Source organism: Notamacropus eugenii, chromosome 2, assembly GCF_028372415.1.
Source record: "Notamacropus eugenii isolate mMacEug1 chromosome 2, mMacEug1.pri_v2, whole genome shotgun sequence".
NCBI lineage: Eukaryota > Metazoa > Chordata > Mammalia > Diprotodontia > Macropodidae > Notamacropus > Notamacropus eugenii.
Genome location: NC_092873.1, coordinates 57,496,577 through 57,510,726, shown reverse-complemented (window position 1 = coordinate 57,510,726; position 14,150 = coordinate 57,496,577). Strand labels below are relative to the sequence as shown.

Genomic DNA, 14,150 nt, shown 5'->3' with positions numbered 1-14,150 from the left:
CTGCATACCCTTTGATCCAGCAATACCACTCGTAGATTTGTATCTCAAAGAGATCATAAAAATGGGAAAGGACCATGTGTGCAAAAATAATTACAGCAGCCCTTTTCATTGTGGCAAATTATTAGAAATTGAAGGGATGCCCATCAATTGGGGAATAGATATTATGGCATATGAATGTAATGGAATACTATTGTGCCATAAGAAATGATGAACAGGAAGATTTCAGAAAAACCTGGAAAGACTTGTATGAACTGATGCAAATTTAAATGACCAGGACCAGGAAAACATTCTACATAATATCAACAACATTGTGTGATGATCAATTATGAATGACTCAGCTCTCCTCAGCAACACAATGATCTAAAAACAAATACAAAGGATCACAAAGGAAAATGCTATCCACATCCAGATAAAGAATGATGGACTCCAAATACAGATGGGAACATACTTTTTTCACTTATTCTTTTTTGGGTTTCTGTCCTTTTGATCTGTTTCTTCTTTCACAACTGTGACTAATATGAAAATATGTTTTACATGATAGCACATGCAGAATCTATATTAAATTGCCTACCATTTTAGGAAGAGGGGAGAGGAGGGAGGGAAGGAGAAAAATTTGGAACTCAACATCTTGTAAAAATGAATGTTAAAAACTGTCTTGACATGTAATCGGAAAAAATAAAATACTATCAAAGAACAAACCAAAAAAAAAAAAAGCATTGGTTTTATATCTTCCTACCCCCACCCCCCTCCACTCACATTTCTTCCACTCTGGCTCTATAGAAGTTCAGCAAGCCATGAGGAGGAATAGAGAAGAATGGAGGACATTCAAGAGCATCTAAGGAGCTTAAAGACTGTCTTTCCTGGCGCATCCTCGAGACCAGTCCAGACGAGGGCTGGCACAGATTTTGTAGGGCTGGGGCTGCAGTGTGCCCCAGAAAATGTAGTCTTGCTCATTCCCAGAGGTCCCTTCAGAAATGTGCAGCTGAAACTCCCGGAGGAGATTTGTAAACACCAGGAAGAGTTCTGCCTTAGCCAGCAGCTCTCCTAAGCAAACCCGGTGACCTGGAAGAGGAATGAGACCATAAACACCATTTAGGGCGCCTACCCCACAAGTCCCTCATGGAACTAGGCTTGTAGGGCTTGTTACCTGCAGAGAAGGGCAGGAAGGCCTCATTGGTCACAAAGTTTCCTTCTTCATCCAAGAAGTGGTTGGGATTGAATTGCCATGGGGTCTCCCAGTGTTCAGGGTCATGCAATACAGAAGCCAGGTTGGGTAAGATGATTGTGCCCTACATAAAGCAAAAGAAGAGTTTGGCTGCTGGGCTGGGGGGTGGGGAGGCTCAGTCAGAAAGAAACTAGAAGCAATGGTTGGAAGCTAGAAGAGCCCTTATAGGTCATTTCTTCCCAATTTTCCTCATTCTGAAAAAAAAGCTGAATTCCAGGGAGGGTAAGCAAACTTGTTTAAAACCATACAGTTCATTAGACACAGTGCTAAGACTCAGACTTGGGCTTTCTGACTCCCAGGACAATTTGATTCGATTCAATAAGCATTTATTAAGCACCTACTATGTACCAACCGGAGCTAAGAATGAAACAGACCCTGCCCCTACCTAATGAGATTCCGTTTTGTAAGGAGAGATGCAACTTATTTACAGATAAGTATATGTAAAATATATATGTAGTGCAGGGCTGCCATTTTGTCTCATTTTCACTGCCATTTGGGATCTCTTCAGGAACATAGAAATGATGCCTGGCATGCTAGAAAGAGCAAGGTCTAAGACTCTTCCATCACAGAAGAGATTGTCCCTCACCAATCCATTTGTAACAAAACATAAACTAAGAGAAATGCTGGTAGTTTGCAGCATCTCCCTTTCTTTCTTCCTTCCTCTCATTGGGACCTCCAGGTTTGAGAGATGAGTACCATCCACTGGAGCCATCCATCGGAGCTACTGAATTAACAGGATACCAGAATACCAATTAGGAATGAATGGGCATTTTCCTAATGCTTCTTATATAGTAATTATATTGTCCCCTACAGCCCTGAGCCTACTGTGAATGGTGAACTGTTCTGAATCATATTTACAATGGAAATGTTGAATTGGAGAAGGTGTTGACATTTTGTTGATCTTGAAAAGGAAGTGAAGGTCCTTTTCCCCCTGCTTTGAATGAGCTTCAGGTTTTCAAGTAGGGATGGGAAACTTCCCAGTTCAAAGAGAAGATCCAGGAAGCAAGGGCACAAAAGGGAACTAGATCACAATGCCCGGCTCTTCCTGGCTTGGAGGGAAGACTCTCTGTTTTCTTTTTCATTAGATTCTGTGCACATTACGGTTGCAGTGAATCATGTTAGGTGTTTAAATCAATGGGTACAGAGGGAAGTCAACAGAAAATTCCTTCAAGGGATGGGAGCTGGGAAATAATTGTAAAAATTTATGCATTTTAAATATTTTATTTAGTTTCTCAGACAAGAGCTCAACTCTGTTCCCACAGTATGTGAAAACCACATGCAGCTGGTTGTCAGTGTTAGAGAACAGGGAAAAATATGTGAGGCAACTAAGTGGTAGATAGGGAGCAGGATTTGAGTTCAAATCTGGCCTCAGACACTTCCTAGTGACCCTGGGAAAGTCACTTAACCCTATTTACCTCTGTTTCCTCACCCGTAAAATGAGCTGGAGGAGGAAATGCAAGCTATTCCAGTATCTTTGCCCAGAAAACCTCAAATGGGGTCACAAAGAATTAGACATAATTGTAATGACTGACTGAGCAACAAAAATCTGTTTCCTCATCTATTAAATGAGGATCATAATAGTGTGCAAAGCTGTGAGAAGCCTGAAGTGCTCCTATAAATGCTAGCTATTATATTAAAGCAATATTGACATATTATGTATGATTAGTATATTATTTTGTTCAGTCATTCCAGTTGTGTCCGACTCTCCATGACTCCTTTTATGGTTCTTGGCAGAGATACTGGAGGGGTCTGCCATTTACCTCTTCAGCTCATTAGACCGATAGGGAAACTGAGGCAAACAGGCTTAAGTGACTTGTCCAGGATCACACAGCTGGTAAGTGGGGCCAGGTTTAAATTCAGGAAGACAACTTCAGACCCAGCACCCTGTGCACTGTGGTGCTGCCTAGCTGCCCATTATATGTATATGTAACAAGATATTGTTGTTGGTGATAAATGGATACTCATGCTTGTTACTGCAATGAGACTAGCTCAGTCTTTGAAGATGCTCTGTGACTAGTAGTCCCAGTGTACTGAATGGTTGGGACTTCACCCCATTCCCAACACACACACATACACACACACACACACACACACACACACACACACACACACACACACACAGGAAACTGTTTGGGTTGAGTTCCACCTAGTGGTCAATATACTCTAAGTTACTCCAAAACTCTCGCCTACATTTTTACCTTGGTGAAAGGACATAAACACCTGTACCCCGTGTGAGGTCACATATACAAAGTCAGAGGAAGATATTTGGTGGAGGAGTCCTGGCCACTGGGAGGATCAGATGAACCTTGAGTTACTTTACTAGCCGTGTCCTGATCTGGCCTGGTGTCTTGCACATCACAGATGCTTCATGAATGTATGATGACCCAGGCAAAGCTGATGGGGAAAGAAAAGCAAGCTCCCTAGGGACCGTGGACATTGTGGAGGAGAATGGTCATGTCTGGTGGGTCTGTCTCACTGGAACAGGGTAGGGATAAGGGAAAGGGACCATGAGACCTTTAGTGCTCCCCTGGACAGTGCCAGCACTTGTACCTTGTGGATGGGGAATCCCTGCACGGTGGTGGCTGTCACACACTTGCGCACAGCACCCACGGAGATGACGCTACAAAAGCGCTGAACTTCATGGAGGACGGCGTTGGTGTAAGGCAAGTGCTTCCGGTCCTCAAAGCTGATCACTTGGGATGGAGCCAGGACTGCGTCCAGCTCCTTCTGAATCTTTTCTGCGGAGAGATACTCAGGGTCATTGGGTACCAATCTTTTTGGATTCAATGATCCTGGCGCTGGTCTCACTCCAGAGGAGTTGGGATTCTCCTCTAGGTAAGAAGCATCCACTTCAGGGTAACCCGAGTCACACCCAGTCCTACCATGTCATTCTGGTCAGTGATCTCCTGATCATCTCTTTTGAGCAGGGCCGTGCTCTTGGCTATGAGGAGAGACAAGGCTGAAGAGCAAGAGTCCCTCCCTCATTAGAACACCCAATCAGGAATGGGAGATGAGACCAACACACATGTGGTGGGCAGGTAGGCAGTTAGATGGCATAGTAGATAGATCACTGGACTTGGCATCAGAAATGAATTCATCTTCATGAATTAAAATCTGGCCTCAGACACTTACTAGCTTTTTGATTCTGGGCAAGTAACAACCCCATTTGCCTAAGTTTCCTCATCTGTAAAATGAGCTAGAGAAGGAAATGACAAGCCATTCCAGTATCTTTGCCAAGAAAACCCTAAATGGTGGGATAATGAAAAGCTGGACACAACTGAAATGACCAAGCAGCAGCAACAAAGCATTTGGTGGGTCCCCAAAACACTCTCCCCTATCACCAATTATATCAACCTCTCACCACTCCCACCCTTACCAGCTCTTGTAGCTTAGACTTTTGGGACACCCAGTATACACTTGCAGCCCAAGGACCAGATGAGCTCCTGCTGGAGATACTGATCACCAGAAGGTTAGCCACCAGATCATGATGTTTTGGATTATACCAGTTCAAAATGATGTAAACTCCTTAATACCAGGGGCTGCTTTGCTTTGTCTTTTAATCTCCAGCACCTGGAAAAGTGACTGGCAAATAGAAGGAATTTTCAAATATTTCTATTGAGTTGGAAAGGCAGGGAGGGATTGCATCTTATTTCAATGGAAATTGTGTCCAGTAGAGTCACAACTCAGACAGGAAAACCAGGGTTTTGCCCTAAGGCACGAAAATAAAACACATTCATCCTTCCAACAGCTATAATCCACTAAAGTAACTAATTCTCCCTTCTACTCAACAGAATTTGTCTTAATTACTTCTTCTATCTGCACATTGTGTATTATAAAGTTGATTTGAAGACGTTTTGTGCCATTTGCGCTGGACACCAAAATTTCTAGCTATTGCTCTGGAAATCACAGACCTTTTGAAAGACTGTTTCTTACCTAGATGGAGAAATTGGGTAAAGTGGCTACAGCAGTGTTATATAGTGAGTAAATGGCAGACTTGGAAATGAACGTTAGATTTTCTGACTCTGAGATTAGTTAGCACCGTGTCTACCCCAAGACGCAACATAATAGAGAATCATTCAAAAAGGTGTAGAAACACGTCCTAAAATCTGTATTTGAGATATCTTTTGCCTTGAACAGAGAACCCCGTCTACTTTCAAAAAATACTCACCTCCCTTGTCTTTTCTTTTTTGAATCACAGCTTCTTTTTCTTCCAAAATGACCTTAGAAATCTTTCGGACCTGGGAGTTTTCTTCTTTGAAAATGGACCAAGAAATTGCATGACTCTTCCCTTCCTCAACTAAGGATTTTTAAGCATCATTCACTGGCATCAGTGAAAAGAAGTTACTATCCCTCTAGTCCATAGTCCGATGCAATGAATCTGGGAAGGGCACCTACCTCTATGATTCCTTTCACCTTCTAAAAGAGGCCACAAGGGCATAAGATGTTCACACGATTCTCTGAAACCTCTAGCTATAAAGAGGAGATTCAGAAAAGTGGTGACTGTCTCAAAGTCGTCAACACTAATCAAAACTAATTAGTCTCCTCACTAATAACAACTCTCCTTTATATAACACTTTTCTGACAACAACCTTGAGGTAAGTAATACAAACATGATTTCCCCATCCTACAGGTGGGGAAACTGAGTTCCGGAGAAGCAAAGCCACCTGATCAAAGTCATCAGCACTAGTTGATAATTTCTGCAAATAACGATAAACCTTTCTGTAGCTGTTTACAAAACACTTTCCTCATAATGACCCTGTGAGGCAGGTAATTGAATGAATATTTCCCCATTTTATGGATGGAGAAACTGAGTCAGACAGGAAATGGTTTACTGAAGGTCACAAAGCTCTGAGTACTAAGTGGCAGAGACAGAAATTTAATGCAGATCTTCTTACTCCAAGTCTAGCGCTCTGCAGTGAATCATACTAGATCTCTGAGTGAGTGACTGACAGCCAGGACTAGACCCCAGGTTTGCTGTCTTTCAGACCCATGCTTTCACTTAGGAGGATAGGGAGTGGGAAACCATAAGAGCAAGAAACCATAGCCTCAGATTCCCTGGAAGTGACTGATGAGCCATTGAGTGATACAGGAACATACATCTATCCATCTGTAACTGCCAACCCTGGGGCATGATGGATCTGCCATTGAGTGTCCAGGGATGACCTCTCTGCCCAAGACACAGAGGGAGATTCCTTAGGTAGCTCATGGCCTGAGTATAGTTTCCTATCTCCCTATATGTCCTCACCTTGAACATCTCTGTGATGGATCATGTACAGCAGTGCCCAGCACAGGGTGGTGGCTGTGGTTTCGGTGCCCCCAACAAACAGGTCAATGATTACTTGGATCAAATTCTCTTCATTGAATGTTGACATAGGGTCATCCTTTCTCTGTGAGAAATGAACACCAGGCAGGATTATGGAGTGGATACTCCTGGCTCTCTAGGCTCTCTCTCATTCTGAGTGTCTACTGGCAGGTACCAACTTTCATGGACAATCAGAATCCTCAGAAAGTTCTCAGTTCTGTCATCCTTGGAGCCTGATGTCTACAATGGTAGCCCAAGTCTATAGGGCTTCAGCTCTGGCCCAGAGAAAAGTCAGAGGAAGCAAAGGACTAATGTGACCCAGGAGCTCTGAAAGCTCTCCTAAGGAGCAGAGATCACTGTATCAGAATAACCTCTAGGGAAAGCAGGTTCACTATGATTGTCTGAGAGTAGAGCAGAATCTTGAAGATGGCCCAGGATTCCTGACGTAATTCTCACCTTAGTGATCTGAGCCAAGTAGCAGTTGATAAAGTCCTCTGCATCCTTGGGTGCCCTTTGCTTATGGCTCTGGATCTCCTGACAGATGAGATTCTTCACAGTCTCCTGATGCTGAAAGACCTTGTGGTGAGGTCCAGGGAGTTGGCGCAGTAGCCATGGAAAGACATCATACAGCTGGATAAAAAGACGTGCATTTAACACAAGAGCTTATGGGAGCCATGAGACTCAACTTAGAATCAGTCTGGCAAAGCTTAGAGTTTCTAGAAGTTCTTGAGAATAAACTGAAATAACAAACAGTGATTCTGCAGTGGAAAAACAGTGGAAGAAAAGATTTAAAAAGGATAGAGAAATTCCTATTAAAGTAGTAGGCTATCTAATTCCTGGGCTCTGAATTAGGATGCTGGTTCCATCACTAACTAGTCATTGATCTTAGGCAAGTCACCTAATTTCACTGAGCCTTAGTGTCCTGATCCATTACATGGGCTTAATGATGCCTGCCCAACCTACAGGATTGTTGTGAGGTAGACACTTTGTAAATCAGAATGTACCAATAAAAATGTGACCTGCCATTGTTATCATAGGATGAGATGTGGCTTTACTCTCCCACCCCAGATGACAAGTCCTGAGGATGCTTACCTGGGCAATGATGTACCAGAAAATACCATTGCACCTGGGATGACAGAAGCATTTGAGGAAGGTAAAGGGAGAGAGAGGCCACCATGGTGATCATGATTAAGGGAAGCCTGTGTCTTCTCTCCAAAGACTTTGGAGCCATGACATGAGAATCTTTGAGCATGAGGTATCTACGGTAAGATTCTTCTTGACCCCAAGTCCCAGTGTTCTGTCCACTTTTTTGTAGAATTCTGTGTAAATGTTGTTTAGTGGGAAGGAGTCATGTTGGCTAGTGACCAGGGAATTGGCTTTTGTTCTAAGCCACTCACAATTCCTAAATTGGTTCTACTTCCCAGGGTGGATGGATAGACTTCTAATTCAGTACTACTCATCTCAGATACCAGAGAAAACAGCGCCCACCCCAGAGCTCTCTTGGAGCCACTTTACCTTCTCTGCCAGCTGGCCTGTTATGCTGGAGGTGGTATGGGTACTCCCCTGTGCTAAAACTCCTCTCCTCAGAGGTGGCTTTGGAGCATACCCATCCATGTCTCCTGTGAGCCATGGCTCTATATGGTTAGACAAGCTAAGAGGCGTACAGTACATATCTGACATGGTCAAGCACATCTTATACTTGCGTTGGCCAGTGGTTGGAGTACTTGACTTTTGAGATCCTTTCCAGCACTGGGATTTGAAGATATATGATTTTAACCAGAACTTCCCTTTCAATCCAAGTAGGAACCAGGAGATGGCTCTACTAGGAAAAACAAACTCCTGGGGAAAAGGAGCTACAACTACAGCTACAACTGTTCAGTCAGATGTTTATGTTAATTTCCATTGGGCTCAATAGACACTGGCTGAGGTCATTACCCAGAAGGCATCAAAGTTGTTGAATGACTGATTGACAGCATGACCCTAACCCCAGCTTACCCGGCGCCAGATGGTATTGACAAAGGCCAACCCAAAGTCAATTGCTTTCATCAGTCTTTGGAAGAAGGGATCCCCATGGGAGAAGCGATGACCAAACACCAGAGCACAGATCACATTGGCTACTGCTCTGAAGATGGGAACATGGGGATCAAAGGATTTGCCTTTGAGACAGAAAGGAGAAGGGGTCAACATAGGAACATGAAAGGCAGTGGTAGTAGAGGTACTAGGTCCACCTGCATAATATCCCAGGCTGATCAAAAAGAGGTAATGATGTCTTTATCTCTCCCTTTCTTTCCCTTCCTTCTGTTCTCCTTTTTCCTTCCCTTTCCTCTTTCCCTTTCCCTTTTCCTTTCCTTTCTTTTTTCTTTCCCTCTCCTTCCCTTCCCTTTGTTCTCCTTCTCTCCCCTCTTCTTTCCTTCTTTTTCCTCTTTCTCTTTCCCTTCTCCTTTTCTTTATTTTTCCTTTTCCTCATCCTTCCCTTCCCTTCTCCCCTTGGCCTGGCTCAACCTTGATTTTTAACTACAATTGCTGTTACTACAAACTCACAAACTCATAACCTCCCCCCCTCCACACATACACTTGAGCTGCATGTTCAAAAAGTAGGTGTTGAAGTAAAAAGAAAACTAGACTTGGAATGAGAAAAGACCTGGGTTTGACTTCTGTCATCAGCACTGAGAAGCTGTTTGGCTTTGGACAAGTTGTTTTGCCTCTTTGGATTTCAAGTTCTTTATTTTTAAAATCATAAAGAGGTATCATGGCATAGATGGAAAACTGGTCTTGGAGTCAGGAACACTTGGAGGTCAAGGGTCAACTGTATCACATGGTGACTGTGTGGTCCTTGACAAGTCATTTAACCTCTTTACAACTCTCCAAGAAGATAAGTGAAGAGTAGATGCTCATCTACATTGGAAAAGGGAGTTTCCTCAAAAAGTCCCTGCTTTATAATATTGAAATCCATGGTCTGGTCAGAAAATCAAACCACTCAATTCCCAGCGAGAGGTCTGCTTTGTAAACCTGAAGGTGCTTAGTCAACTACTAGTCTTGCTGCCTATTTCTACCTCACCTTCCCATTCCCTACCATTCTCTCTGCGAAAGATCTCCACCAGGTGCTGGGCCTCCTCCTGCAGCCGCTGCTCCAGGACTTTCTTGCCCATTCCCAGGCTGCGTAAGGTGGTCAGGCCAAATCGTCTCTGCTGTAGCCAGGTGTGACCACTGGTAGAGATGATCCCTGATCCCAATAGAGAGGGGAAGTTTCAGTAGAAAACATTCTATCCCTATTTTGCCAGGACCAGATCCCTAGTATGATGGTATAGGAGCCCTCACTCAGCCCAAGGATGGTCTTTTTGACTCTGTTACTGGACCTGGTATCCAATATGGGACAGTAAAATGTATAGAACAGAGGACAGAGGCTGGCAGTGGGGTGGACAGCAGGGATCCTCTTTTTACCATTGCCATCTTTTTGCCATCTACTCTACCATGCTGCTCCCTCTGACCAAAGACCACAGGCTGGCGACTTAACCCTTTCGATATGAAGCTACTTCCTTCCGCCCCTGCTCCCCTAATTAGCACATGCCTTGCATGGCCCACCTTATCGAGCAGATTCTGACCAAGCTTGACATTCTGCCCTGGCCACCATCTTGCCATATTCCCCACTGTCAATCCCAATCCCAATCCCAACCAGGTCTGAAACCATAAGCGAATGAGTACTTTCAGTGCCAGGAAGAGCATGTTTGAACCTACTGCCCTGTGGCTGTGCCTGGGGATGTCTGCTTCTCAAATCAAGCCTTCCTTCCCTGACTACCGATCCCCTTTATGTACTGTTTCCCTTTAGTGAAAATAGATGTTTCTCAAGGGACTCTCTTGCTTTTCTTTTTGTACCCTGGCACTTGGCACAGAGGGAGCATGTAGTAGCTGCTTTTTTATTCATTCATCCATTCATTGAGATGCTCCTCCTGGGTTCAGCAGCAGTTCAATGTAATATTTAGAAAATCTCCTGGGTCTCTCCACTTCTGTTTTCTCCTGTAAGTTTCTCCATTTACACCTCCCAGAATGGAGCTAGAGAAAAGGCAACAGAGGCTGTGGAAGTTTGACCAAATGAGTTTCCTTGGTGACTCATGTAGGTAACAAGACCAGACATGACCCCACTTTCTTGTGACCCACAATTCCCCAAAACTTTCTCCTCAGGCCTTCCCAATAACTTCTTTGCCACTGCTGGACATAAGTGACATTACCTTTGTCACCAAACAGGTCCACAAAGAGGGGGGTAACTGGCCGATCAGCAAAGTCCTCTGAATGAGTGACCAAGGCATCCTTCACAGCCTGGAAACCATTCAGTACAACCACTGGTGTTGACCCCAGCCACACAGTGAAGATGCTGCCATGTTTCCTGGCCAGCTGCAGAAGGAAGAGGTGAGCCATGGAATCAGATGAGCTGGGTTTCAAACCTAGCTCTGCTACTTAGTTCATGATCTTTCTTCTTCTATAAAGTGAGCAGACTGGAGTTTGGAGGGCTTGACTGTGCGAAGTAAGAAAGTTTAATTGGTTTTTTCTCGTTGGTGGGTGGTATGAGTTATACTTTCAGCAGGAAAGTCTCCCTGGGAGACCCCCCTCATGAACCCTAAGCCAGCTTTGCCCTGGGTTAGGTAAGCTCCTGAGAGCATCTCAGACCTGGAAAAGGACCTTCAAGGTTGCCTTAGCAGAATGTCCTCTAGGAATCTGAGTCTCCAGGATACACAGGCAGGCAGGGTAGTACCATGGAAAGCCTCTGAGTTCAAATCCTACTTTTATTGCTTAGTACCCATGTGACTTTGGGAAGTCATATAGCCTCCCTGGGCCTCACTTCCCTCATCTGTAAAGTCAGGGGGATGGGAGCTCTCTTTCAGCTCTAACATTTTGATCCTTGATAACAGACAAGTCATCCAGCCTTTGCTTGGGCATTTCTAATTATTAGGAAAATCTCCCTTTTATCAAACCAAAATTTTACTTTACAACTCCCAACCTCTGCTCCAATTTCACCCTTTGGAAGCTAAGAGCAATCCCTTTCATCCCTCTTCTAAGCAAAGGATGAAGGATGGCCCTTCCAGTCCTAGAGGACATCTCCCAGGTCTCCTCTTCCCCAAGGCCAATACCCAATGTTTGCTCCTTCCCAGTCAGAATCCTCACTAGTGTGCGAATGGGCTAGCAAGCTACAGGTGAGACATAATTGGGGTGAACAAGAACTAGAAAGGACCAAAGATGGAGAGAGGGTTGTGACCATGCCAATAGTGGCAGGGATTAGAAGTTGTTTGGACCTCAGCAGCAATGGGGATCAGCTTCTCAGATGGGACCCACTGTCTTGCCAAAAAGCTTCTTGGGTATTGCAGATAGCCGATGGCCAATTATTTTAGCAGATTCTTACATGCATTTAGTACTCCCATTAATACCTTAGGCATCAGCTAAAGTTCAGAAGTCTGGGCAGCAGAAATCAATAGCTGCCATCTCTCTCCCAGCCCAGAATGCCATGGAAGAGAGTTGGGAGAAAGGTGAGTCCTTCCCTTGGCTTGAACCCTTCATCCCTCCCCCAGTCCCTGGAAAGTTGGCTCCCTCCCATTGTCCTGCTGTGACTGAGGGATGGGGGAGGAGGAAGGCTACCAAATCTTGGACATTTTGATCCCCTGCAGGGTCACTGAGGAAGCCCTACCTGGTCGAGCTTCTCAGGGTGGAGCTGGAAATTCAACTGCAGCAGATTTCCAAGGATGGGAAGTGGGCACGGGCCAGGAGGGAACCGGCTGCAAGCCAGGAAGAAGGTGAGCATTCTCAGGAGCAGGAGGGAGGTGGCCAGCATGGCCAAACCACTGACCAGGGAGAACATGTGGCTCAGCTTGGTATCCCAAGGACTTCCCTCTGCTCTCTCTTGCTTACCTCCTCTGTCTCACTTCCTCTCTGCTCTGCGCTCCTACTCCCCTTTCCTTCCTTATCCTGTTTGTCTCTCCTTTCTTTTATTCTCTCTATCCTTCTCTTTCCTCAGTTGTGTTCTTTCATTTCTCCTTTCTCTTCTCTTCTACTCTCATTATTCAGTTCATGCTCCTCTCTCCTCTTTCATGCCCTATTTTTATTCTCCTCCCCTTTCTTCCCTTTCTTTATCTCCTGTCTTCTCCTCTATATTCTTATATATCTCCTATATATGTATATATCTCCTATATAAATGTATATATATCCTATATATGTATATATATGTCTCCTATATATATTTTCCTCTTCCTTATTGTCTTCTCTATTTTCCTCCCTTCTTCTCTCTTCTATTCTCCTTTCCTCTATTTAATCCTATTCATCTCCTTTCACATTCTCTTCACCTATGTTCATTTTATTCTGTTCTAATCTAGAATATTTTCTCTTTTTTTGTCTCTCCTTTGCCTTCCTCTTCTTTCTGTTCTGTCTCCCATGTAACCACACTAAGCTTCCCTTCCTCTCTCTCCTCCTTTTATGTCAAGAGCTCTGTGGGGGTTCCAAACAATGAGGAAAAGCCTCAGGGGTTTCTCCTTGGTGGAGTAAAGTCATTTCCATTTGGTCACAGTAGCTGGACCCACACCCTTGCCCCTCAGCAGGAGCTTAGGTTGGCACAGGCACAGAGGGCCTCACCCTGAGTGAGCAGCACCACTCCCTTGACCCCTCAGAGAGCCAGAATTGTCTCTGGATCACCTCTGACACCCAACATCTTGATGGGTCAAGAAATTGACTCCCAGGGGGGCGGAGCCAAGATGGCGAAGTAGAAAGACGCACATACACATAGCTCCGAACCCACAAACCACAGAACGGCAGAGGGGACCAACCCAGGGCGAATTCTGCACCCAGAGACCACGGAATATTGGAGCGAGGGAGATTTCTGTTCCGGAGAGACCTGCAAACCTCTTGCGGGGGGTCCTTTGCGCTGTGGACTGGGCGCCGGGATGGGGAGCAGAGAGCAGCCCTGCCCCTGCCACGACACTGTGAGGAAAAGATCCGAGAGGGCTACAGGGACGGGATCTCTAGCGGCCACGCGGGTCCCCCCACCCACAGAGGGACCTGCAAACCTCTCGCAAAAGGTCCGTCACGCTGCAGACGCGGTGCCCGGCCGCGGCTCCGAGAGGTACAGATCCGAGAAGGCTCCAGAGACGGGATCTCCAGCGGCGTTACAAGCTCCCCCACCAACAGGGGACTGACGGGGGTAGGTGAGAGAGTCTCTTTGGCGGGTTGAGAGGGGAGTGGGGTGCCCCCGTGGCTCGGGGCCCCCCCAGGAGATAGAAGCTGAGAGGCGGCTACAGACAGGGGCTCCCCAAATGGGCGGGAGCCTGGATCCATTGTGGAAGGTTTAAGCATAAACCCCCGGAGGGAACTGAGCCAGAGAGGCAGCCCTGCCCCTGACCACCTGATCTTAATTCTCACACTGAATAGCAGCCCTGCCCCCGCCAAAAACCCTAAGGCGGGAAGCAGCATTTGAATCTCAGTCCCCAAACGCTGGCTGGGAGGACCAGGAGGCGAGGTGGGTGTGAGGAGAACATTCAGAGGTCAGGTCACTGGTTGACGAGAATGCCAAGAAAAGGGAAAAGAAGTAAAACTATTGAAGGGTATTTTCTCGGAGAAAAAACACTTCCTCCCTTCCTTTCTGATGGG

At 45.4% G+C, this 14,150-nt stretch overlaps 1 protein-coding gene across 1 annotated transcript; it reads right to left on the bottom strand.

Moving 5' to 3' along the window:
* Positions 1-703: 703 nt before the first annotated feature.
* Positions 704-12,372, bottom strand: LOC140522631 (cytochrome P450 2J2-like). The gene is made up of 10 exons (XM_072637980.1): positions 12,202-12,372; positions 10,754-10,916; positions 9,601-9,750; positions 8,523-8,683; positions 7,620-7,653; positions 6,984-7,189; positions 6,471-6,612; positions 3,776-3,963; positions 1,148-1,289; positions 704-1,062 (listed from the first exon to the last, which is right to left on the bottom strand). The coding sequence occupies exons 1-10, from the start codon at positions 12,370-12,372 to the stop codon at positions 845-847; spliced, it is 1,575 nt and encodes a 524-aa protein (XP_072494081.1). The 3' UTR covers positions 704-844.
* Between the last annotated feature and the right edge of the window lie 1,778 nt (positions 12,373-14,150).

Bases quoted from the DNA above. Each gene is read 5' to 3' on its own strand.
- LOC140522631 (XM_072637980.1), bottom strand. From the start codon at position 12,372: ATGTTCTCCCTGGTCAGTGGTTTGGCCATGCTGGCCACCTCCCTCCTG. The intron at 6,613-6,983 runs GTGAGAATTACG...CATTTCTCACAG, and splicing joins ACTTGGCTCAGATCACTAAG to AGAAAGGATGACCCTATGTC. The intron at 1,063-1,147 runs GTAACAAGCCCT...TTCCTCTTCCAG, and splicing joins CTTCCTGCCCTTCTCTGCAG to GTCACCGGGTTTGCTTAGGA.